General features: G+C 43.4%; 2 protein-coding genes and 1 long non-coding RNA gene across 3 annotated transcripts in view; all 3 read left to right on the top strand.

Moving 5' to 3' along the window:
• The window catches only part of TDP1 (tyrosyl-DNA phosphodiesterase 1), an 87740-nt gene extending 82180 nt beyond the window's left edge, over positions 1 to 5560 (top strand). The window contains exon 16 of the mRNA XM_082451303.1: positions 522 to 5560. Coding sequence (XP_082307429.1) covers positions 522 to 544 — 23 coding nt within the window. The 3' untranslated portion in view covers positions 545 to 5560. The remainder of the gene's footprint in view (positions 1 to 521) is intronic.
• A 118-nt stretch (positions 5561 to 5678) lies between these two features.
• The window catches only part of KCNK13 (potassium two pore domain channel subfamily K member 13), a 120399-nt gene continuing 100190 nt past the window's right edge, over positions 5679 to 25887 (top strand). The window contains exon 1 of the mRNA XM_082451389.1: positions 5679 to 9355. Coding sequence (XP_082307515.1) covers positions 9016 to 9355 — 340 coding nt within the window. The 5' untranslated portion in view covers positions 5679 to 9015. The remainder of the gene's footprint in view (positions 9356 to 25887) is intronic.
• On the top strand, positions 11800 to 23330 carry LOC309655791. Its single transcript, XR_014260997.1, has 2 exons — positions 11800 to 21483; positions 21887 to 23330. It is a non-coding gene; the product is annotated as an uncharacterized lncRNA (long non-coding RNA).

Genomic DNA, 25887 nt, shown 5'->3' with positions numbered 1-25887 from the left:
GGGGGAGGGATGGAGTGGGAGGTTGGGGTCAGCAGATGTAAGCTATTATATATAGGATGGATAAACAACAAGGTCCTACTGTATAGCACAGAGAACTATATTCAGTATCCTGTGATAAACCATAATGGAAAAGAATATTTAAAGAAAAAGAATATATATATGTGTAACTGAATCACTTTGCTGTATAGCAGTAATTAACATTGTAAATCAACTATACTTCAATTTAAAAATACGTAAATAAAAGCAAAAGGAAACCAAGAAGGAAATTTTAAAATCCAAGTTTCTCGAAAAAGCTGGTTATATAAGTGAACCCTTGTAACTTGAGTGTTCTAAAGCAGTGATTTTTCAAACTTCGGGTCACAACCCTTTAGTGAATCATGAATCAATTTAGGGTGTCATGACCAGCACTTTTAAATGAAAGATAGTAGAAATTATCTGTGTGTAGCACAAAGTAAGGTTATTTTTGTTTAAATTTGTGTGAGTGGGTTCAGGGTTACAATCTAAAATGTATTCTTTCCCAGGTTTGCTAGTTCACCCACTCTGAATGAAGACAGATGGTCACCTGGGTGATGACTTGAGGTTTTACCAAAGCCTGAGCGGTGACTCACTCTTCATTAGACTTGTCTAGCCCCAGCTCTGCTCCCTCCCACCATGAGACCTTAGGCAAGTCATGTGATACCTCTGAATCTTCATTTTCTCATCTGTTATATGGGCCTAATAGCTATCCTTCCTGCCTCGTGGGATTGTTGTAAGAATCAAATGAAATGGAGCTCCTAAGCACTGGTAAGAACTCCCTCAATGTAAATCGGAATGATTCTTGGTAAGTACCAAACTGGCAGTCTCTCCCTGGGGCATTTAGAGAATGGTAACTCAAGTGTAAAAAACAAAACCCATGCCTTCTGAAAAATTAGCTACTTGCCACAAATACTGCTCCTTCACCCACTACTAAAGGCAGGTTTTTCTGACAGACGGGGGTAGATTGAAGAGTCCTGGATGCAGCAAGGTGGCTAGTAGGCCTCTGGATTCCAGAGGCGGGGGCTGTATTTTCAAGGGAGTCTTTGTCTGCGGGCCCAGGCTCTCAAACGCGCCCTGAACAACTCTGCAGAGCTGACCCACGTACTTCCTGCCCTGAAAGCACGGATCCACGTTGCCTCCTGCCTCTGGGAAAGAGGGGTCCTCCTGGAGGCTGAGTTGGGACTGAGGGTGGGGTTGGGAGTCCATGTTCATGTGAACCCCACGTGTGAGTTGACCCTTCGGCCCTGGGAGGAAGTCCATTTTACAAATGAAGAAACTGAGGCACAAAGAGATCTGTGAGCTGCCTACAGTTGCCTTCTTAAAGACAGAGGGAGCTCCTGCTTCCTGAACGCCTCTGATACCACAACAGCCTCAAGAAATGGACATCTTTAGTTGTGCTTGGATTAGCAGAATCTTCCTTAAGAGAGAGGAAAGAACCGTGTGATCTCAGTGAGCCACTTAACACGTCTCTGGAAACAACCTGGAAGGAAGCACTTGGGAAGAGCCCAGCCTAGCCCTGGTTCTGCTCTTCCATTCCATTCTTCTCTGGCATTCCAGGACACACTTGACAGTGGATGACCTCTCCCCTGGGTCTCTAGTTCCTGTTCTTGGTGTGGCACCCAGCCCCTGCCCAAAGCAGAACTGGGTGGCCTTAAAAATAAGTGCAGCTGTGGGGAGAGGGGATTGAATGCATGAGGGAACTTTTAGGGGTGATGGAAATGTTCCTAGCATGATTGTGGCATTGGTTACACTTTACAAAACCCCTTGAATTATACACCAAATTGGTCATTTTTATTGAATGTGAATTATAGCTCCATAAAGCTGCTTTTTAAAAACTCAAAGAATGTACAAGCTCAGATAAGAGCATTGTATGTAAATTCTACATAAGAAAAAATCAGGAGCTGAACTCTAGTTACATGTATACTGAAGTATTTAGGGGCAAGTGTATTGATATCTACAGTTTATTCTGAAATGCTTTAAGGTGTATTAAAGGACGAGTAGATACATGATAAAGTATAGAAAAATTTAATTGTACAATCTAGATTGCGACTCTAAAATTCTTTCGGCTTTGGTGTATGTTTGAAAATTTCATTATCAAACGTTGTGGGGAAACCACGGAACTTCCTGTTTCTGGCAGCGCCAAATGGCTCCTATTGAACCAATTCTTTCACAAATAAAAGTATACGCTCTGGGGTGGAGCTTATACCAGCTACTGAAAGCGACCAAAAGCAGGCAGAAAAGAAGAGAGTCAACAACTGAAAGAAAGGCACTCCACTGGGTGAGTTTCCTGTCTTTTCACCACTTTGGGCCTGAGGTCAGGTTTTAGTCTGAGGTCAGGTTTACGCATGGCAGGTAAACCACCAGTGGGAAAGCTACAGTATTCTTGGCTTGGAGATCCAGAGTACAGGGTTTGGAGTATCCACAGCCTCTGAGAGTGAAGAGGGAAATAACAGAAGAAAGAGCCAGAGGGGATTCCCAATGTATTTGTAAACTCTGCTCAAATCTCTGGCTGACCGCTGAACCGTGCATGCGTGGCTAAGGCTAGAAGAACTGAACTAGAATTTGAGATACTTGCCACTGTAGAGATAATTTTGCAGTTGAGTTCAGCCAAGTTAACTGCCTGTTTAAGAAGTATTGTTTTTAGAGGAACAGAATCCAGAATTTCTCCATCATAAATGATATACAGCAGTCACTAGCCACATGTGATATTTAAATATGTTGTTAACATCGAAGTTAAAAATTCAGTTCCTCACTTGCACTAGTCACATTTCAAGTGCTCAGTAGCACCACGATGGACCACTTTATAGAACAGCATAGATATGGGGTATTTCCCTCATCACAGAAGTGATGGACAGTGTTTATCTGATCAATTAAAATGTGGAGATTGTCAGAACTGACCAGAAAAATGAAAAGAAATAAGACCGAACTGCTATATGCTGTCCGTAACAAATCCACCTTAAATATATATAAAGACAGAGATAGGTTAAAAGTAAATGGAAAAGATACCATGCAAATGTTAAGTAAATGAAGCCTGTGGTAACCAGATTAATATCAGACAAAATAAGCTTCAAGGCAAAGAGTATTACCAGAGATAAAGATAGACATTTCATAAAAATAAAAGGGTCACTACATCAGGAAGACAGAATAATCATAAATGCTTATATTAAATAACAGCTTCAAAGTATGTGAAACACAAATTGACATAATTAAAGGGAGAAATAGACAATTTGACAATCATAGTTGGTGATTTTAATACTCAATAATTGTTAGAATAACTAGAACAAATGTCACTAAAGACAGAAGATCTGAAAAACACTATCAACAACCTTGACGTAATTGGCATTTATAGAACACTACGTCCAACAACTGCAGAATACATATTCTTTTCAAATGCATATGGTACATTCACTAAGACCATATTCTGGACCATAAAACAAGTCTCAATAAATTTAGGAATACTGAAACATACCAAATATGGTCCTCTGACCTGTGAATGAAAACCACTGCCTGCCTTATCAGTAAACAAAAGATGTGGCAGCCATCAAGCCACTGCAGCCACTCCCAGTGGTGCACCCTGAGGGGACTCAGGATGGGAAAGGACAGGATACTGGCCTTAGATAGCTCAGGTGCATATCAAAGGAATGATTTCAATGAGCCCAGATGTTGCATCTTAACCATACACGGGAAAGTGCTAAATTCATTAACTTGAGATACCCAGCTTTCTTTAACAGTAATCTTTTGGTGTTCCAGCTACCTGGTTTTGGTTGGAAAACTCCTATATACCCTGGCTCCTCCCCTCCCTCTTCAGAGCAGTCCCTCAGAACTATCTGAGAAGCTGTGTCCTGGGTTTGAAATCCTCAGAAAGTCTGACAAAACATAATTCTTAACTTTTAGGATGTGCATTTTTTTTCACTTGACCACACTGAAAATGTTATAAATAATTTGTCTTTAAAAACAGACTTAAAAATTAACACAGCTAAATAATTTGTGCGTCAAAGAAGAAAAAATTGGAAAATATATTCAACAAAATGATGTAGAAATACAGCATACCAAAATTTTTAGGATGCAGCTAGCCCAGGGCTAACGGAGATTTATAGCTGAAAAATGGGAACATTGGAAAAGAAGATCTAAAATTTGTCACCTAACCATCCACTGTAAGAAGTTGTAAAAAGAAGTAAAGTAAACCCAAAAGGAATTAGAAGAATGAAATACGAGTAGAAATCCCAAGTGGAATTTATCCCAGAAATGCAAGGTTGGCTTGACATTAGAAAAGCAATAAATGAAATTCAAGATATTAACAGAATAAAGGAGAAAATTATATGATCGTTACACTAAATGCAGGAAAAGCATTTGATAAAATTCAGCACTCATTCATGTTTAAAAAAAACTCTCAGAAACAAAAGTAAAAGGAAACTTCCTCAACCTGATAAAGGGTATCTATGAAAAACCCACACCGTAGTTAATGGTGGAAGAACTAAAGGCTTTCCCCTAGGATCATGAACAAGACAAGGATGTCTGCTTCCACCACGTCTAGTCAATATTATACTGAGGTCCTAGCCATTGCAGCATGACAAGAAAAAAAAGGTAAACATCAGAAAAGAAGAAGAAAAACACTATTTCAGATGCCATGGTTATTTACGTAGAAAATCCTAAAGGGGGACTTCCCTGGTGGCACAGTTGTTAAGAATCCGCCTCCCAATGCAGGGGACACGGGTTCGATCCCTGGTCCAGGAAGATCCCATATGCTGCGGAGCAACTAAGCCCATGCGCCACAACTACTGAGCCTGTGCTCCAGAGTCCATGAGCCACAACTACTGAGCCCAAGTGCTGCAACCACTGAAGCCTGCGCACCTAGAGCTGGTGCTTCACAACGAGAGAAGCCACCTCAATGAGAAGCCCACACACCGCAACATAAGAGTAGCCCCCGCTCGCTGCAACCAGAGAAAGCCCACGCACAGCAACGAAGACCCAACACAGCCAAAAATAAATTAAATAAATAAATAAAAGAAAATCCTAAAGGAATCAACTACTTAAACTAATGAGTGAATTTAGCAAGGTTGCAGGAACCAAGTTAATTTGTAAAAATCATTTGTATTTTTACATACTACAGCAAACAGTTGGAAAATAAGATCTTGATCTTTCACTTACAATTTCATCAAAAAACCAATATACTTTAGAATGAATTTACAAAGATGTGCAAGATCTCTACATGAAAATTTGCTACGTCTGAAATAAATTGAGGGCTATACCTCATTCATGAATTAAGATGTCAGTTCTCCCTAAAATAGATGTGACACAATCCTAATCAAGATCTCACAAGGTTTTTTCTGATGAAATTAACAGGCTGATTCTACAATTTTTATGGAAATGGTAAGATCCTATAATACCCAAAAAAAATCTTGATAAAGAAGAGCAAAGTTGGAGGACTCACACTTCCTGACTTCAAGACCGCTTATAAAGCTACAAGTTATCTAAATACTATGGTATTCTTATAAGGATGGACAAATAATGAGCAGGATACAAATTCCTATAATAAATTCACTTTTGTCTTTTCAGCAAATGACACTCAAATAACTGTATAGCCACACGGACAAAATATACCTCGACTCTTTTACCTCACACCATACAGAAACAAACTTAAGATAAATCATTGACCCACATACAAAAGCTAAAACTATAAAATTTCTACAGGAAAAAAACCCATAAAACTTATGCAGCCTTAAGGGAGGTAATGATTTCTTATTACACAAAGAGATCCAAACATAAATGAAATGATTGATAAATTGGGCTTCACCAAAATTAAAAACATAAACATCAGAAAACATCTTTAAGAAGATAATTAGGCAATCCAGAGACTTGTCGAAAATATTTCCTAGATACATATCTGAGAAAGGACTAGTATCCTGGATCTATATAAAGAATCCCTACAGTTCAGTAGTAAAAAAGAGAAATCTGTTAATGGATATTCAACAGAGATTTTACAATATTTCAAAAGATAAAAAAGCAGATATATGAATGGCCAACAAGCACATTAGTCATCAGGGAAATGCAAATTAAACTACAATGAGATACGACTACACATCCACCAGTATGTTTAACATTAAAATGACTGATACTGCCAAATGTTCACAAGGATGTGGGACATCCAAGACTTGTATCTTGTTGGTTGGTACAGCTACTTTGGAAAAATGTTAGGCAGTTTCTTATAAAAATTAAATACACACCACCCCTATGACCCAGCAATTCCACACCTAGGTATTTACCCAAGAGGTATGAAAACATATATCCGCAAATACTTGTGCAAGAATGTTGCTAACAGTTTTATTATTTATGATGGCAAACACTTTTAACAGCCCTGGTTTCTATCAATAAGAAGAGAATGAATATTCAAACTAAAAAAGTAGCAATAAAAGAACAGATTACTAAGGCATACAACATGGATAGATCTCAGAAATACAGTGCTTTACACAATAGAATACATAACTGTATGATTCCATTTATATGAAGATCTAGAACTAAGCAAGACTAAGTTCTACAAAGTGAAAACAAGTTGATGGTGGAAAAATCCAGAACAGTGATTCCCTCTAGGAATGTGGGTAGGGATTTGCTGGGAAGGGACATACAATATTTGGTTGAGAGGCTGCATAGGTAGGTGTTTAATTTGCAAGAGTGTATGCATTTGCGAGACCTCATTTAATGGTACACTTAAGATGTGTGCATTTCATAGTATGTAAATTTTATCCTTCCCCCCAAAAATCTGGAAGTAAATAGGGTTGTATTGAACTCTAGGTAGTAATATGCAGGGAGAAGTTGGGGAGTGGGGTGAGGAGGGGGAGTGTAGTGATGTCTACAACTTACTTCGAAATGAATCCAAACAAGATGGGTTGATGGATGGAAAGAGGGATGGATAGATACGTAATAAAGCAAGTATAGTAAAATGTTCGTTGAGAATAAGGCTATTCACTGTAAAATTCTTTCAACTTTATGTTTGAAATTTTTCACAATAAAATGGGATGGGGGAGTAATTGCAGGGCTCACCCAGTGTGTATACACATGCTCCTCCTGTAAGCGCTGCCACCTAAAACTCTTGCCCTCGATAGGCTAGATAAGAGGGGCATCCGGGGGTGGATAACGGGAGAGGAGTGGGAGAGGAATCCTAGCAGCATCAGGGCTTCTGATGGCAGATGTATTGGAACCCGGAACTGTGTTTTTTTTATTCTCTGCTCTTGGGGAGTATAGGTGGGTGGCCTCTGAGCCTGGGGCCACTCTCTCGGGAGGCAAGGAAATTCTCCTTAGCTCGAAGATGCCCATGCATCTTTCCCCCTTGTATTCATATTCACTCCCAAATGACAGGGGCTGGTGATTCCGAAGGGGCAGTGTGTGGCTGGGTACGCAGGTGGGGGCGAGATGTGTCTGAAGGGGACGGAGCGCCCTCTTCTGGCCCTGGAGGGGCCCACACAGGCCCGCTAAGCACCTGACCTGACCCTCCTCTTGAGCACCCACTCCCCGGATCTGCGCGTCCCGGATGGCAGCGCCGCAGCCCCCGGGTGGCCCAGCAGGGAGCCGGGCATCAGCAGGCGGAGACTAGTGCTGGGGGCGGCTCCGCGCGGCCGGGAGGCGGAGGACGGGGTGGAGTCGCCACCGCTGCTGCCAGCCGAGCGGCTCCACCTGTTGCAGCGTCGGAGCGCGCGGACCAGGCAAGGCAGAGCGCGGCGTGCACCTCTGCTCCCCGCGCAGAGGGACCCGGAGGACAGTCCTGACAGAGCGGCGCGGAGGGGGGCACTCCCCGGTGAGTGAGACTCTAGCGCGGCGCCAGCGCACCTTGAAAGGCGGGGTCTCGGGGAGGGGCCCCGGCGGTTTGCTAGCGAGCCTGTGGCTAGGGTGGGGTAAAGCGCTCTCAGCGGAACCCTGTCGGCGCAGGATCTCTGGAGCCCACCGAGGCAGCCAAGCCGGGGTGCGGGAGATGGAACTCTCCGGGGTCACTGTCTCCTGCCGGCGGGCTCCTCCAGTCCCCGGTCCTTGGCAGCCTCCCCAGGAGCTGGGGCTGGCTCGCGGCGCGCGCTTCGAGCGGGCGGATCCGACACGTGGGGGTGGAAGACGCCCCCGCGCGGGATTCAGAAGCCAAGGGCGTCTGGTCCGGGCAAGGCTAGGAAGGCTGCCTGGGGGAGAGGCCCCTAACTTCCTTCGCTCCGTCACTCCAACCTCCCTTTCTGGTCTCCTCCTCCAGCAAGTCGGCCCGCTGGACGCCGCGCAGCGTCGGGGGCGGGCGGGAGGTCGGAACCCGTGAACCGCGCTCTGCGCAATCCCTCTGTCCGTACGCCCGCCCGGGACCTGCTCCAGCCTCTAAGCGCCGGCAGCCGGGCCGGTGACCCGAGAGGCCCGAGGCTCCGCGCGACGCCGAGCCTGGGACACAGCACTGCGGCTCCATCTGGGGAGGCACTTCCAGCACCAGCGGACTGAGACCCTGCGTCCTAGACGTCGGTGGCTTGAGAAGCGACGGTCAAGGAGACGGAGACCGCGGGGCTCCGCTCACCCGTCAGCCTCCGAGGCCCCCAGACCTTTGCTTTGGGGGAAGGTCAAACCCACCCGAGTTTGCCCTGAAGATGCGCCACGCCCCCTCCCCAGTCTGAGCCGGGCAGGACACCAGGGGAAAGCAGCGGCCGCATCCTCCTGCCAAGCAGAAGCGGACTCTGTGCCGGGTCACTCAGCTCTTCAGCTTTTAGGAGAACTCCTAGGGGGGCGGGGACGGCGGCGAAAATGCGGATTTGAAACCGGGAGTCGAGGCGGACGTGGGGGGCTGGCGCTGCAGGAGCGGTCGACGCGGCGGCCCCGGGAGCCGCGTGGCCTGGAGGAGCGTCCGGCGGTCATGGGCGAGCTGGCTGTCGGGCGGCCGGGGGCGGACTGAGCGCCGGGCCGAGACCCCACCTCCCGGGGCGCCCGGGCGACAGTCAGCCGGCGGCCACGGCCGCCCGGCTTGGGGCTGCCCCCGGGGGTCCGGCCATGGCCGGCCGGGGTTGCGGCTGCAGCTGCGGCCCGGGCCACCTGAACGAGGACAACGCGCGCTTCCTGCTGCTCGCCGCGCTCATCGTGCTCTACCTGCTGGGCGGCGCCGCCGTCTTCTCGGCGCTGGAGCTGGCGCACGAACGCCAGGCCAAGCAGCGCTGGGAGGAGCGCCTGGCCAACTTCAGCCGCCGCCACAACCTGAGCCGCGACGAGCTGCGCGGCTTCCTTCGCCACTACGAGGAGGCCACCGAGGCCGGCATCCGCGTGGACAATGTTCGCCAGCGCTGGGACTTCACCGGCGCCTTCTACTTCGTGGGCACCGTCGTGTCCACCATAGGTAAGTGGGCCCTGCGGGAGGGCGGAGGGGCGGCCAGCCTCGCAGGCGTTTTTCTGGCCCGGCGCTTCGAAGGGCGGGACCGCGCTTCCCAGCCCTGCATTCGTCCACCTCCGCGCTCGCCCAGGTGGCACCGATGTGAGCTGTTGCCTGATCCACAGGTGGTTTTGCCTCCCTGCTTCTTTAAGTGAGGTCCACGGACCAGCTGCGTCAGCATCACTTGGGAGCTTGTTATAAATGCAGTCTCAGCCCCTCCCCAGACCACTTGAGTCCGAATCTGCGGGTTAAAATCTCCAGGGAATTTGAGTGATCCTTGAATTGGAGACGTTCTGCTCTGGAAGTGTTCCTAGTTAAGGAGACTGACCTTGAATTCATGGAACATTAGGGAGTAAGCTTACAGATCGGGACAGGAACCTATAAACATTAATTGAGTTAGTACCATGCATGAGGCACTGGTCTGAGGGGGAGAAACAAATTTTAAAAAGACTGTCCATGACTTAAAACTTAATAAAGAGAAAAATAGATCGAAAACGAGATTGGAAGTAAGGAGGCCGAAGTGCTAATGAGGATGGAAACTGTTTTCTGCCAGGAGGAAGCAGGTGGGGGTGGGGAGAAGGGACCTATGGGCTGAACCACATAGTGTTGGCCTGATTGGGGTCTGGAAACTAAAAGTGCTTTACACTCCGGAGGAGGAGAGAATTGCGTTCAGGGTCCAGTGAGCTCCCTGATCTGTAGGGAGTAGTGGAAGGAAAGCTAGGGGGATGGAGGGGGGAACTTTACTGACAGACTCAGGAGCTAGAGCTTATCTAGAGGCAGTTGGAAGCTATTGAGAGTTTTTGAGCAAGAGTGTCTCATGGCTTTATTACCAGCAGAAGGAAAAAGTTTGGGAGTCTTTGCACCACACTCCTAAGGATTGTTCACACTTAAAGCATACTTGAGTGATAAGGGGGTTGGGAAAGATGCTGTAGAAATTCTGAAGAAAGCAGAGAGCTGGAGCGGAGGAGGGGGCTTTGGAAGCCTGCGCAGAAAGGGAGCGGCTCCCGGCTGGCTGCCGGAGCACCGGAGCCGCAGCAGGGCCGGCAGGGGGCCGTGCAGGAGCTCCGCTGCTGTAGCCCCTGTGCTGCCGGGAGAGCTCGTCAGTGAGGCGGTGCCAAGGCGAACTTCTTTGAAGCTCCCACGCAAGGTTGTCTTTGGTAGACGTTCTTCCAGGAGAAGAAGCACAAGGTACAACAGGGATCAGCCTCTGGCCTGATTAGTCAAGAAAGACTTCCCAGGGTTAGTCCAGAAGCCCAGGGCTTCAGCTGGTGAGTAGGAGGCAAGGTGGAGAGGACTGGCATGATTCCCGATACACGGGCTGCGTCTGAAGTGCTTTGTGCTGAACTGCCCAGCTCACTACCGCAACCGTCTCTCATTTCAGGCGGCCCTGCCCATCCATGGGCCATTATGACACCACGGTAACTGGGTATCTGCTAAGCAAGACTTTCATAGCATTCTCCACGATGACCAGAACACGGGCCCTGACGGGGATGGAGACAGAGTAATACCCTCCACGGTTCTCTCCCCCAGCCCACGTTCTCCACTGGACTCTCTTAGCAGAATTGCCTAAGTCCTCCCATTTCTCAAAAAGACAGTTCCAGAATTTCTATGTAGGGAGGACTTGGGGTGAGCAAACTGATTGGGAAGGGTTGCTGTGTCTGTGTAGCTGGTACAGGGTTTTGATTTAGATTATTCATTTGGGGGTGGTTTTGGTGGGAGATTGGGGAGCTAGGTCCTCCCCACCCCCTTCACAGGCCCCCCGTTTGTACTTCCCATGGCCATGGACGTAGGAAGGAGCAGAGTGTGTGTAGAGACTGGTGAACACCAATGCCAGAGGAACCGCGGTTGTCATGGATGGGTGGGCAAGTTAGCACACAGTCATCGGGGGCACAAATAGAATAATGAAGCCTGATGGAATAGAAGGAAACCTGCACCGAGAGTCTGGAGTTGGAGCTACTGACCCTGCCTGTAAGTTGGGCCGGTTCCTTAACATTCTGAGCCCCATCCTTCTCTCTGAGATACCTACAAGTGCCCACCTTGGTATCTGGCACATTGTAGCTGTTGAGTAAATATTAGTCCTGTCTCCTTCCCACACCCTGCCCCTAGGCCCTGCCCCTCTCGCAGGGTTCTTGCTAGGGATAATGAGTTCATATAAGTGAATGTTCTTTAAACAGAACAAAGCACTATGTAAGTATGGGTTTATTTTTACTTTCTCATTTCTCACATGTCCTTAAATTGTTTCATTAATCGCTGATGTAATAACAGCACTTGCAACCCTTTATTGGGGTACATAATTAGGCACATACTGTGATTATTATGTGAATATGTGATGCAGCTAATTGCATAGATTAACCACAATTTCAATCAACACAATTCATATATGTGATATGTGATTCATATGTGTGAAGCGTGATTATCCCTGTTTTATAGATGAGGAAACTGAAGCTTCATGTTCTTTGTAAAATGAAGAAAAAAAAAAACCATCTGTAATGACATCACCTAAAGTTGACCATGGTTGACATTTTGGTCATTTTTTTTAAATTGAAGTATAGTTGATTTACAATGTTGTGTTAGTTTCAGGCGTACAGCAAAGTGTTTCAGTTATACATACATATGTATCTATTTTTTTCAGATTCTTCCCCCTTATAGGTTTTTATAAAATATTGAGTATAGTTCCCTGTGCTATACAATAGGTCCTTGTTGGTTGGTGCGTTTCTTTCTATTCTTTTTTCCCTATGGACACACATATGTACATATGTATTTTTCTAAATTTGGATCATATTCTATAAACCCTTTACATCTTGTATTTTAATTGTAGTGTAACATGATGGTTTTTTCTTCTAAAAATTAGTTCCACTATGCTTTATTCTGCAAAGATGTTGAGGTAACAGATAACAAGAAAGCATACAGTAGAATAATCATAAAATGTAAATAAAACCTCAGAACTAGGATAAAAAGAAGAACAGAAATATGGAAAGCAATTGGATCTAGGAAATTGGTAGAGAGGAGCTTTGCCTTAGCTGAAGTTCCCTCAGAAGCAGCTTCTGAGCCAAGAATTTGAGTGCAAGCAGTTTATTGGCAGATTCAAGGGATACAGGGAGGTGAAGGAGGAAGTGATACAAGAAAGGGAAGTCAGTCAATATAGGGTATGGTATTAGGCAGAAAGCATAGTGGGCAACTGATCCTTAATCTCAAGTGGAAGCTTGAGAACCGTGCAAAGCTCATGAACCAGACTTACCCCAGGCAAGGGAGCTGGGGTATTTATACACCCACACTAGTCAGAAATTGGTTAAAAGCTGCTTGGAGGGTGGGGGAAGCACAAAAATATAATTTCCAGGTACTTCTGTCCTGATTTTTCATGGGCGGCCCAAGAGTAGCCTTCTGATAAGATATAGGCACTGGCCATTTGAAGTCAGGCCAGTGTGTCCAGAAATGGTAAAGGAGATCCCAGTGGGTGAGGACTGAGTATCACCAGTGACTATTCAAGCTTCAGATTTGGCTGCAGGCTCCATGGCGGAGTCATGACCCACACTGGAATTGTTTTTTTTTGCCTGTGTTGAGTCTTCATTGCTGCACGCGGGCTTTCTCTAGTTGCGACGAGCAGGGGCTACCCTTCGTTGTGGTGCGCAGGCTTCTCGTTACTGTGGCTTCTCTTATGGCGGAGCACGGGCTCTAGGCATGCGGGCTTCAGTAGTTGCAGCACATGGGCTCAGTAGTTGCGGCACACGGGCCCTAGAGCACGGGCTTCAGTAGCTGTGACGTGCGGGCTCAGTAGTTGGCGGCACGTGGACTCTAGGGCGTGCGGGCTTCAGTAGTTGTGGCACGCGGGCTCTAGGAAATGCGGGCTTGAGTAGTTGTGGTGCACAGGCTCAGTAGTTGTGGCACGCGGGCTCTAGAGCACAGGCTCAGTAGTTGTGGCACATGGGCTTAGTTGCTCTGTGGCATGTGGGATCTTCCCGGACCAGGGCTTGAACCCGTGTCCCCTGCATTGGCAGGCGGATTCTTAACCACTGCACCACCAGGGACGTCCCCACACTGGAATTCTTAGTAGACAAAAGGAAGCGTACACCTTTTCCCAATATGCAATCCTCAAAAATATTTCCCTCTTGGGATTTTATATGGGAAACATTGCATAGGACAGTGGGTGATGCTCACAAACAACAATTTCCTGGAAAATGCGACTGAGGAGTTCATGCAACTGTTGTTTAATTTAAAAGTCAGAGCAGAGTAAAAAACATTGTGGCCAGTTTCTCACAAGTTTAAACATAGAACTACATGTGACCCAGAAATTCCACTCCTAGGGAATATATATCCAAAAGAATTGAAAGCAGAGACTCAAACAGATACAGGAACACCTCAGAGATGCTGCGAATCCGGTTCCAGACCACCGCAATAAAGCGAATATCACAATAAAGCAAGTCACATGAATTTTTTTTGGTTTCCCAGTGCATATGAAAATTATGTTTTCACTGTACTGTAGTCTGTTAAGTGTGCAATAGCATTATGTCTAAAAAATGTATATACCTTAATTTAAAAATACTTTATTGCTAAAAAATGCTAACCACCATCTGAGCCTTCAGTGAGTCGTAATCTTTTTGCAACAGTAACATCAAAGATCGCTGATCACAGCCCACCATAACAAATATAACAATAATGAAAAAGTTTGAAATATTGCAAGAATTACCAAAGTGTAACACAGAGACACGAAGTGAGCAAATGCTGTTGGAAAAATGGCATCAATAGACTTGCTTGTCACAGGGTTGCCACAAACCTTCAGTTTGTAAAAAACACAATAGCCGTGAAGCACAATAAAGCAAAGCACAATAAAAAGAGGTATGCCTGTATTTGTACACCAGTGTTCATTGCAGCATTATTCACAGGAGCCAAAAGGTGGAAACAACCCAAGTGTCTGTCAGCAGATGAATGGATAAACAAAATGTGCATGCATACAATGGAATGTATGGACAACACAGATGGACCTTGAAAATATTACACTTAGTGAAATAAGCCAGACACAGGAGGACAAATACAATTCGACTTAGATGAGGTATTTAGGATAGGCAGATTTCATAGGGATGGAAAGTAGAATAGAGGGTACCAGGGACTGAGGGAAGAAGGGAAGGCTTATTTAATGGCATTTTTGTTGGGGATGATAAAAAAGTTTTGGATATAGATAGTGGTGATGGTTATACAACAATGTGAATGTATTTAATGCCATTGAATAGTACACTTATGAATGGTTAACATGACAAATATTATGTATATTTTACCAGAGCATAGAAAGAGCAGAATATTAAAACACAACTCAGGGAGTTGATTCTGAAAGAGGCTGGTGATCAGACTTGAAACAAGAATGAATTTGAAGTACTCAGAGAAGTAGATTGACGTTATACTCTGTAAGTGATCTTCTGTAAATATCTTTTTCTCTCAAATAGGCATTTGTTAGGCTTTTGTTTTTGTGTTTGCCTGTGTATTTATAACTCAGCTTCTGTCCACGAAGGATATGAGATCATTTGCATATTGATATGGTCAGGGTAGCCTTAAGCCTTGGGCTATCCCATCATCTCAGTAGCTTAACACAACAAGAGTTTACTTCTTACTCACCCAAAGCCCATTGCGGGCGAGGTGCTTTACCAGGACAGTTGTCTCCTGGGTTGGCCCAGAGTTCCAGGATTCTTTTATCTTGTGGCTGCTGTTTATCAGCTCATGCCTCCAGCACTGCCCAGGAAGGGACAGAAAGGGTTGAAGCGTGGAGCACCTGCAATTAAACGGCCACTACCTGGAGGTGACAACAAGTCACCTCCACACGCGTTTCATTGGCCAAATCAAGTCCCATGGCTACACCCAACTTCAAGGATGTAAAGAACCACACTCTTCCCTTAAGTCCAGAAGTGGATAAGACTTGATCTTGGTGAACAACATGGATGCCTGCGGCACGTATATGTACAGTACGCTAGAAATGGATACTAATGGATTTAAGACATTGGGGAGATGAGAAAACATGAGTAGGATAGGACAGTTAAGCCACAAATTGTTAATACACACAGAGATATATGTCAAAAGGACCCACGTAATTGCCAGATTTGGCTGTGAGTTTTCCAGTTGTTGAAAGAAAGAGGCAAGTGCAACCATTAAATGGTTCCTTTTATCCAGGCTGGCTGCTTGGAAGACACCCAGCTTTTTTAGATGTGAATAAAAATTTCTCCTATAGATTGTCATGAAAGGGACAAGACAATGTGATGAGTAGTCTTCTCCACTGCATCTCAGCTGTGAAAGAGAACCCTATGCTCTTGCATGGCATAGCATCCCTCAGTACAAGGTGCAGTTCCGTAAAGGCCCCTCTGCCCAAGTCCAAGGTCATGCAGGGCGGTGTCCAGCTTCCAATTGTATGGTCCATACAATTGTGGGACACTTGGCCATTTGCCATATTTGTATCTTACTTTCCATCCATTGTCGTTTCCTGTTTAATGTTTATTTAGATACAGAAACATTTTTAATTTATGTGCCATTTCATATTTTAGTTTTTCCTTCTGATTTCTTCAATTGTTTTTGTGTAGAAAATCTTTTCCCATCTGTAAGAATGCTTATTGTTTTTTTTTTAATTGAGGTGACATTGGTTTACAATATTATGTAAGTTTCATGTGTACAGCGTTATATTTCTACTTCTGTATACACTACAATGTGCTCGCCACCAGAAATTTAGTTTCCATTTGTAGCCATACAGTTGATCCCCTTTACCCATCTTACCCTCACCCTGCCTCTTCCCTTCTGAGAACCACTACTCTGTTCTCTGTATTTACGTGTTTGTTTTTGTTTGATTTAGTTTGTTCATTTATTTTTTGTTTTTTATATTCCACATATGAATGAAATCATATGGTAGTTGTCTTTCTCAGTCTGATTTATCTCACTTAGCATAATAACCTCAAGGTCCATCCATGTTGTCACAAATGGTAAGATTTCATCTTTTTATGGCTGAGTAGTGTTCCATTGCATGTATATATGTGTGTGTGTATCACATTTTCTTCATTCATCTGTTGACTTAGGTTGTTTCCATATCTTGGCTATTGTAAATAATACTGCAGTGAACATTGGGGTACATATATCTTTTCAAATTGATGTCCTCATATTCTTTGGGTAAATACCCAGAAGTGGGATAGCCGGGTCATATGGTAGTTCTATTCTTAACTCTTTGAGGAACCTCCATACTGTTTTCCATAGTGGCTGCACCAATTTACATTCCCACCAACAGTGTAGGAGGGTTCCCTTTTCTCCACATCCTTGCCAACACTTGTTATTTCTTGCCTTTTTGATAATAGCCAGGATGCCAGTTTTTGTTCAGTAGTTTTTCAACTGCTCTACACTTTTAGTCATAGCAATGGTTGTTAAAACACTTTAACCTATTGTTTCATGTGAACGATGATGGGTACATTTTAAGACTAGCCAAGGAGCAGTGCTGGTCATGGGGAATGAGGGAGCAGAAAGTGTGGGTGGTAGGTATTTGCATGCATTCATTCAAGGTAGGGTCATCTCTCTTGGGATCTACTACCAAATTTTCATGGGGAAGCTCTCAGACTGTCCATTCTGAGAACCCTGGATTTGTTTAATTATTTGTTTTCTACTTAGGAAACTTCAGTACCTATCTTGAAATTAGAGACGTTGCAGGCCATAGCTCTTACTCTCCACTGCCCAGCATTCTCATACACATACATGTTAATTTCAGCTTGTTTCATTAGAAATTCTGGTTTATGTTATAAAACAGCGATTTCCTCTTCTTTTATCCTAAATTCCCTCCTGTTCTCTCTTCCCCTTCATACCTTTCTCTGTGAAGGAGAGACGGGTTTGGTATGACTGTAACCCAAATAATACTTGGGCTCCTTAGGGTTCTTAGGGTATAGTGTTCCATACAAAAAAGCATGTTCCATTAGCCCAAAGTAATGGAAAAATAAATTCAATTTTTGCTTGTGTATCTCTAAAGAATCTTAGTTTCCAATTTATAACACTAAGGAAAGCTTCCTCTCTCCCCATCTCCCAGTCTCTCATTTCTCAAAGGAGTTCTGGAGCCTTTTATCCCGAAACCCATCCCCAAATCCTCCCCAACTGGCAGCCCTCTCAGTCTTTCTGTCCTTCCTGGTCTCTTCTCCCCCATCTCTCTCTGCTCTGTATCATCGTGATTGACTTGACCTCTCCAACTTCTTTTAGCTTCCCCTCATTCAGCCTAGTCTTCATAGTAAAGCACAGCCCCAGGAGCTGACCCAGCAAGCAACAGTCCTTTCCCCTGAGGAGGAAAGAGAGAAGGACAGGGGATGATTACTATCGCCAGCCCATCAGTGACTTTATACGCGGGGAAACTCTCACCCTGTAGAGGAACACATTACTGTGTTTGGACCCAGAAGCCCACGGTCCTGCTGAGGACAGTGGGAAACACACCTCATCAGGAAACATCTCCATCATCATGCTGCTCTCCCTTCACCCTCCAACCTTCTGCCTCCTTCTCTTCAGTTTATCTGAATTGCTGGACATTATACCACTTTTCTGAAAGGCTGCACCTTTGGCACACCCATCGCATCTTCCTTTGGCCGGAGAGCCATCATAGAAGCGTCATGAAATGTTCAGGATTTATTGTTCCCTTTCTCTGATCAACCCCCCAGCATCTCTGCTATTGATCACCTCTTCTTGGAAAGGAAATCCTGTGGTCAGTGAGCCCAGGGGTCAGACCAGGAATGCAACTGAGTGTGACTTAGAGGTGTGGGACATTAGGGAGCAGTGGGGCATGTGCCCTGGAAAGAGCAGCCCCACCACAGGCATTCAGATTCTAATTGCAAAACAACATTGTCCTGGCCAGACAGGTCGGAGGACAGCTCGACTCCAGAGTGTGAGTCCCTCAGTTAAAGCTTTGATCATCTGTGAGCTCCAGGCTGCTTTCCCTTTGGGAGGGAGAAGGATAAGAAGCTCTGAACTCTTCTTCATCAGTAGCAGCATCTTGATTTTTGCACTTCACTTAAGTACCTGTTTGTGCAGGACGCTTGATCATCACAGAGGGTAAATCTAACATATTCGCTATCACATTGTGCACCCACTAATCTCTAAAAGGAGCTGGGGGTAGTTATCAATATATTCTCTTAACTCTTCTGATACTCATGACTAAACATATTGTATTGTAATCCATAAGTACCTACTATTCTGGTTTGTTTCCTTTCCTTTTATGTTATTTCCTATACACTTTCTCAAGAATTCCATGTGTTCAATTACTGTAGAATAGTTTATTTAACCATCCTTAAATTATTGGATTTGGGGGTTACATGCGATTTTTTTTACTCTTGTGTTTAATTAAAAATCATGAAATTTATTGAGTGCTTTACCATAGGTTAAACCCAGTACAATCTTTACATATGTTTAATTCTTATAACAACCCCATAAGGGTAGGTACTGTTAATATTCTCACATTACAGACCAGGATCCGAGGCCCAGAGAGCTTCCAGGCAGTGTCTGAAGTTACCCAGTGGAAGTAGTGCGGGGCATCCCTTTAGAGCTTATGGTGTGAACCACCACGTCTTTGCCATTTCTTCCTTTGGGGTCCTTGTGGGGAGAATTGCCAGTTAAAGAGATCACAACCCCTTTTTTCAGTGGTGATGGTCCTTAGGCAACCTGGGGTAATAGAAGAAGACAGAGATGGCCTGGTTAGCAGAATGTCAGGATGGTAAAAGGTTTGGGTGGTGTTCTGCCTACCTCCCAGGAGTCCATATAATTAGAGCCTGTACCTCCCATTGGAATATTTGATGTCCTCTCAAAGTTGCAAGTGTCCTCCCATCACCATGACAACTAATGTGCCTGCCCCCAGAATTTTACTCTCCAGTTTGGACATATTTGATCCCAGAAGTCACTTCCTGACTCTGCCCATGAACTCTTGGAATACTGGCACCAAAGCTGTGTCTTGGGTCTTCCTTAGTATTAAGCATCTGATGAAGATCAGATTGATCTTAGAGACCAATCTTAGAGACCAACATCGATCTTAGAGACCAACCAGGCAAGTGGTTTTCAAACTATGCTCCAAGGACCCCTGGGATTCTTTGTGGTATATAAGTGCTGTCTTGAGAGCCAAGGGGGACACATCAAGTTCTTATCTTTGTTGTATGTATTTATTTATATATGTCCCAAATAATTATCCTATTCTGCTACCTTTTTATTGACTATTGTTTGGAATGTAGAAAAGATTTTTATATACCCAAATACACTCATTTTCACTGGCATTTTTTTTCTATATTTTTTCATAAATTTAGGTCCTCTCTGTGGTTGAGATAAATATTCTTATCCATTCTCTGTTTAGTTCTAACTCAACTCAAAGTTATTCAAAAGGACTGTTTTATAAATGCTTTTTTATGGCTGGCTATATAATTATGCTTTGATTTATTTCTAAAATTATCACATAATGGTATGAGAATGTGCATTTTCCAGAGTTCTCTTTTTATTTGAGTGTTTCTGTACATCCTGGTATCTGTATATATTTCAGTTGGATTTTTTCTTACCTTACAGAATTTTGGAGCAGGAGGGAACATAATCCCCAACCACACTCCAAGCCTAGTAAACACACCCAAAATAACATTTGTGTGTTTGGGGACATATAAATTCAGTGTTATTGATTTCATCACTTGTGTAACTTTAAATTTTATTAATAATACTTTTGTTTACTTCTTTATGCTTTATATGCTAACAACTATTTTTAAACTTACATTTGATTAAATTCCTGCATTATACTAGCAGAGACTTGCTGACTTTTGGATCATCTCTCTAGTTTTAATTTTTAAAGTAAACCACTTAATTTTTTTAATTTCCCGTTTTTTAAAATTTTATTTGTTTATTTTTGGCTGCATTGGGTCTTCGTTGCTGCACACAGGCTTTCTCTAGTTGCGGCGAGCGGGGGCTACTCTTCGTTGCGGTGCGCAGGCTTCTCGTTGCGGTGGCTTCTCTTGTCGCGGAGCACGGGCTCTAGGTGCGCGGGCTTCAGTAGTTGTGGCACACGGGCTCAGTAGTTGCGGCTCGCGGGCTCTAGAGCGCAGGCTCAGTAGTTGTGGCACACGGGCTCAGTTGCTCCGTGGCATGTGGGATCTTCCTGGACCAGGGCTCAAACCCGTATCCCCTGCATTGGCAGGTGGATTCTTAACCACTGTGCCACCAGGGAAGTCCCTACCATGACTTCTTTATCCATTCATCCATTGATGGACACTTAGGTTATTTCCAAGTCTTGGCTACTGTAAATAATGCTACAGTGAACATGGGATTGCAGATATCTTTTCAAGTTAGTGTTTTCATTTCCTTTGGATAAATACCCAGAAGTGGAACTGCTGGATCATATGGTAGTTCTATTTTTAATTCTTTGAGGGAACTTCATACTGTTTTCCACAGCAGCTGCACCAGTTTACATTCCCACCAACAGTGCCCAAGGGTGCTGTTTTCTCCACATCCTCACCAACACTTGTTACCTGTTTGATCACAGCCATTTTAACAGGTGTGAGGTGATATTTCATTGTGGTTTTGATTTGCATCTCCTTGATGATTAGTGATGTTGAGCATCTGTATGCCTGCTTTGGAAAAATGTCTATTCAAATCCTCTGTCCATTTTTTTTTAAACATCTTTATTGGAGTATAATTGCTCTGCCCATTTTTAAATTGGATTGTTTGGGGGTTTTTTGCTATTGAGTTGTCTGATAAATAAATATTATTTATTTTTATATATATATATATATATATATATAATATTTATTTATTTATTTGGCTGCACCGAGTCTTAGTTGTGGCACTCGGGATCTTCGATCTTCGTTGTGGCATGCAGGATCTTTTAGCTGTGACATTCAAACTCTTAGTTGCGGCATGTGGGATCTAGTTCCCCGACCAGGGATCGAACCTGGGCCCCCTGCATTGGGAGCATGGAGTCTTAGCCACTGGACCACCAGGGAAGTCCCTATATATTTTGGATATTAACCCCTTATCAGATAAATATGATCTGCAAATATTTTCTCCCTTTCAGTAGGTTGCCTTTTCATTTTGTTGATGGTTTCCTTTGCTGTGCAGAAGGTTTTCGGTTTGGTGTAGTCCTTCTTGTTTATTTTTGCTTTTTTGTTTTGTTTTGTTTTTTGTTTTTTTTTTAATTTATTTTATTTTATTTTTTATTTTATTTTATTTTTGGCTGTGTTGAGTCTTCATTGCTGTGCGCGGGCTTTCTCTAGTTGCAGTGAGCGGGGGCTACTCTTCGTTGCGGTGTGCAGGCTTCTCATTGCGGTGGCTTCTCTTATTGTGGAGCACGGGCTCTAGGGTGCACGGGCTTCAGTAGTTGTGGCATGCGGGCTCAGTAGTTGTGGCTTGCGGGCTCTAGAGCGCAGACTCAGTAGTTGTGGTGCACGGGCTTAGTTGCTCCGCAGCATGTGGGATCTTCCTGGACCAGGGCTCGAACCCGTGTCCCCTGCATTGGCAGGCGGATTCGTAACCACTGTGCCACCAGGGAAGGCCTATTTTTGCTTTTGTTGCCTTTGCTTTTGGTGGTTTATAGTTTCTCTCTTTTCTCTCTTAAAGTAGATGTTCATTCAATCTTGCTCATATGTGGAGGTCCTCCTTTCTTACTTTCCTGCTATTCCCTATAAGCCACTTCCATTCCCACCAGAATCTTGAGATCTTTCTTTGGGACTTAAAATTTGAAAACTGAATTTATGCTACAGTTAGCATTTTCCCCACTAAGGGCTTTTAAAATTAATTCTGACTGTTGATGTTTTCTGCTTCAGATGTTATATTTTTGGTATTTGGTGTGGAGGCATGCTATATATACTATTTCTTGACCTACTGTATTTTTAGACTTAGTTTCTTTTATTTAACAGCCTGTGACTTAATACCAACATCTGTAAAAACAAATGTGTAGAAGGCATGCTTTGACCACACAGGGATTTACTGGTGTTCCATTTCATGGAATGATGGATGAAGACCATCCATCTGGGAGTTTATAACTTGAAACAACAACTATCACTCCCTCTTCAGTTAATTAAGACAAATTTCCTGGAGGATATGGAGTCTAGGGGCTGTTTGGGAAGAGTTGATGACCTGCTTATTCTTTCAACAATTCTTTGAGTTCGGGAAAGTAAGGCTCAAAGAGAGTCAGTAAATTTCCCAAGTACACACAGCTGTTAAGGGAGTATATCAGCATCAAGTTACCAGACCCAAAAAGTAGTGGTTGAAGCAGGCAAAGTTTTACTCTATTCCAGAAAAGAGGTCTGCACTGCATATAGACAGTTCAGGGCAAGTGTGGTGACTGCATAATGTCAACAGGGAGTCAGGTGTCTTCAGCTCTGCTATCCCTAGGATGTTGCCCTGGTCCTCAGGGCTCAGTGTGGTTGCTGGAGCTCTGGCCATCATATCCACACCATAAGTAGCAGTAGTAGGAAAGGGAGAGTCTTTCAAGGTGTGAGGTCATTTCCTCCAAGAAGCAGACTCTGGGCTAAAGGTTTGGGTGGAAGTGATTTATCAAGGAAGTACTCCGGAAGAGACTAGTAGGAGAGTGAGGGGTGTGAGGATGGGAAAAGGGAAGAAGCCAAGTAGGAGGTTATCTTATGGAGCTCTGGAGCATAAATTACACCTTGGGGTTTGTCCCACCTTGAGGCAGAGGAACTGGGTTTTTAGACACCCACACCAGTCACTCACTGGCTCTGGCTGAGGTGGGAAGAACGAGGCACTTTGCTGTTTCTGGGGGGAAAAAAATCACATTAAAGAGGGCGGAGTAATCCTTTGTTGTGGGGTTGTCCTGTGCATTGTAGGATGTCGAGCAGCGTCCCTGGACCAAAGAGAAAATTTTGAAACACAGGGTTTGGAGTGTTTGCCTCTGTCCGTGCCTCACCCACACCCCGACACCTCACCTTTAACTTGAATTGTTAACTGTAAAGTGGCTTTGTTCTTTTCTTTTTTTTTATTTTATTTTATTTATTTATTTATTTATATATTTATTTTTGGGTGTGTTGGGTCTTTGTTTCTGTGCGAGGGCTTTCTCTAGTTGCGGCAAGTGGGGGTCACTCTTCATCGCGGTGCGCGGGCCTCTCACTGTCGCAGCCTCTCTTGTTGCGGAGCACAGGCTCCAGACACGCAGGCTCAGTAGTTGTGGCTCACGGGCCCAGCTGCTCCGCGGCATGTGGGATCTTCCCAGACCAGAGCTCGAACCCGTGTCCCCTGCATTGGCAGGCAGATTCTCAACCACTGCGCCACCAGGGAAGCCCCTGTTCTTTTCTTTTTAAAAATATTTTTTCCATTAAAAAAATTCCTAAACTAATATATGCCCATTTGAATAGATTTTCAAATCATTCCAAAGTGTTTAAAGTGAAAAATCAAAGTCTCCCTTTACTTTCCCATCCTACTCCCCAGAGGTAACCATTGTTTTTTTTACACATACTGGGGTTCTCTTTCCTCTTTTTGGTAATAGCTTTATTGAGCTATAATTCATATACCATAAATTTCACATATTTGAAGTGTACAATTCAGTGGTTTTTAGTGTATTCACAGGGTTTTGCAACCATCAACACAATCAATTTGATGACCTTTCATCATCTCCCAAAGAAACCCCATCCCCTTTAGCAATCACCTCCCATCCCCTCCAGCCGTAGGTAACCACTAATCTACTGTCTGTTTCTGTAGATTTGCTTATTCTGGACATTTCATATAAATGGAATCATATAGTACACGGCCTTTTGTGCCTGGCTTCTTTGACTTAGCATAATGTTTTCAAGTCATCCATCTTGTAATACATATCAATACTTCACTCCATTTTATTACTGAATAATATTCTATTATATGGATGTACCATATTTTATCTATCAGTTAATCAGTTGATGGACATTTGGGTTGTTTTCACTTTTTAGCTATTATGAATAATGTTGTACAGTGATGAATAAGTGTACAGGTTTTTGTGTAGGCATATGTTTTTATTTATCTTGGGTAGATTTGGAATTGCCAGGTCATATAGAAACTCTATTCTCAACCTTTGGAAGAACTGTCAGACTCTTTCCAAGTAGGTGTATCATTTTATATTCCCACCAACAGTGTGGGAGGGTTCCTGTTTCTTCACGTCCTTGCCAAGACTTTCAATAACCTGTCTCTTTGGTTACATCCATCCTGTGGATGTGAAGTGGTATCTTATTGTGGTTTTGATTTGCATTTCTCTAATGATAAATGATGTTGAGCATAATCTCACGTGTTTTGTTTTTAGTCATTTATATACCCTCTTGAAAGAAATGTCTATTCAAATCCTTTGCCCATTTTTAAATTGTTTTTTTAGTAATTGAGTTATAAATGTTCTTTATATATTTTAGATTCAAGTCCCTTATCAGATATATAATTTGCAAATATTTTCTCCCCTTCTGTGGGTTGTCATTTCACTTTCTTCATGGTGTCCTTTAAAGCACAAACATTTTAAATTTTGATGAAGTCTAATTTACCTATTTTGTCACTGTTGTTGCTTATGTTTTCAGTACCATATCTAAGAAACCATTGCCTAATCCAAAGTCACAAAGATTTGTACCTATGTTTTCTTCTGAGAGTTTTATAGTTTTGCTCTTACATTTAGGCTGTTGATCCATTTTGAGGCAATTTTTGTATATGGTATGAGACGTGGGTGCAGCTTAATATTTTTCCATGTGGTTCCAGCACCATTCGTTGAAAAGACTATTCTTTCCCCATTGAATAGTTTTGACACCCTTGTCAAAAATCAGTTGACCATAAATGTGAGGGTTGATTTCTGAACTCTCAACTCTATTCCACTGATGTATATGTGTATCCTTATGCTAGTACCACACTGCCTTGATTACTGTAGCTTTGTAGTAAATTGTGAAATCAGGAAGTGTGAGTCTTCCAACACTGTTCTTCTTTATCAAGATTGTTTTGGCTATTATGGGTCCCTTGAACTTCCATGTGAATTTTAAAATCAGCTTGCAGTTTCTGCAAAGAAGATTTCTGTTGAATCTATAGATCATCTTGGGGAATATTGTGATCTTAAAAATATTAAATGTTATAATCCATGAACATGGGATGTCTTTTCATTTATTTGGATCCTTTAATTTCTTTCAACAAAGCTTTTTAGTTTTCAAAGTTGAATATAAGTTTGGCACTTCTTTTCTTAAATTTATTCCTAAATATATTATTCTTTTTAGTGCTATTGTGAATGAAATTGTCTTCTTAATTTTATTTTGAATTGTTTATTGCAAGTGTAGGGAGTACAATTGATTTTTATATATAGATCTTGTATCCTGTGATCTTGCTGCCTTCATATATTAGTTCTAATAGTTCTTTAGTGGATTCCTTAGGATTTTCTATATAAAAGATTATGTGATTATATCATCTATGAATAGAGATAGTTTTCATTCTTTCCTTCCAATCTGGATGCCTTTTGTTTCTTTTATTTCATGCCTCCAGTACAGTGTTGAATAGAAGTGGTGGGAGTGGACATTCTTGCTTTATTCCTGATCTTGAGGTGGGGG

Source organism: Balaenoptera physalus, assembly GCF_965194825.1.
Source record: "Balaenoptera physalus genome assembly, chromosome: 2".
Classification (NCBI taxonomy): Eukaryota; Metazoa; Chordata; class Mammalia; order Artiodactyla; family Balaenopteridae; genus Balaenoptera; species Balaenoptera physalus.
The sequence above is the reverse complement of the archived record's forward strand: the minus strand, read 5'-3'. Positions and strand labels throughout refer to the sequence as shown.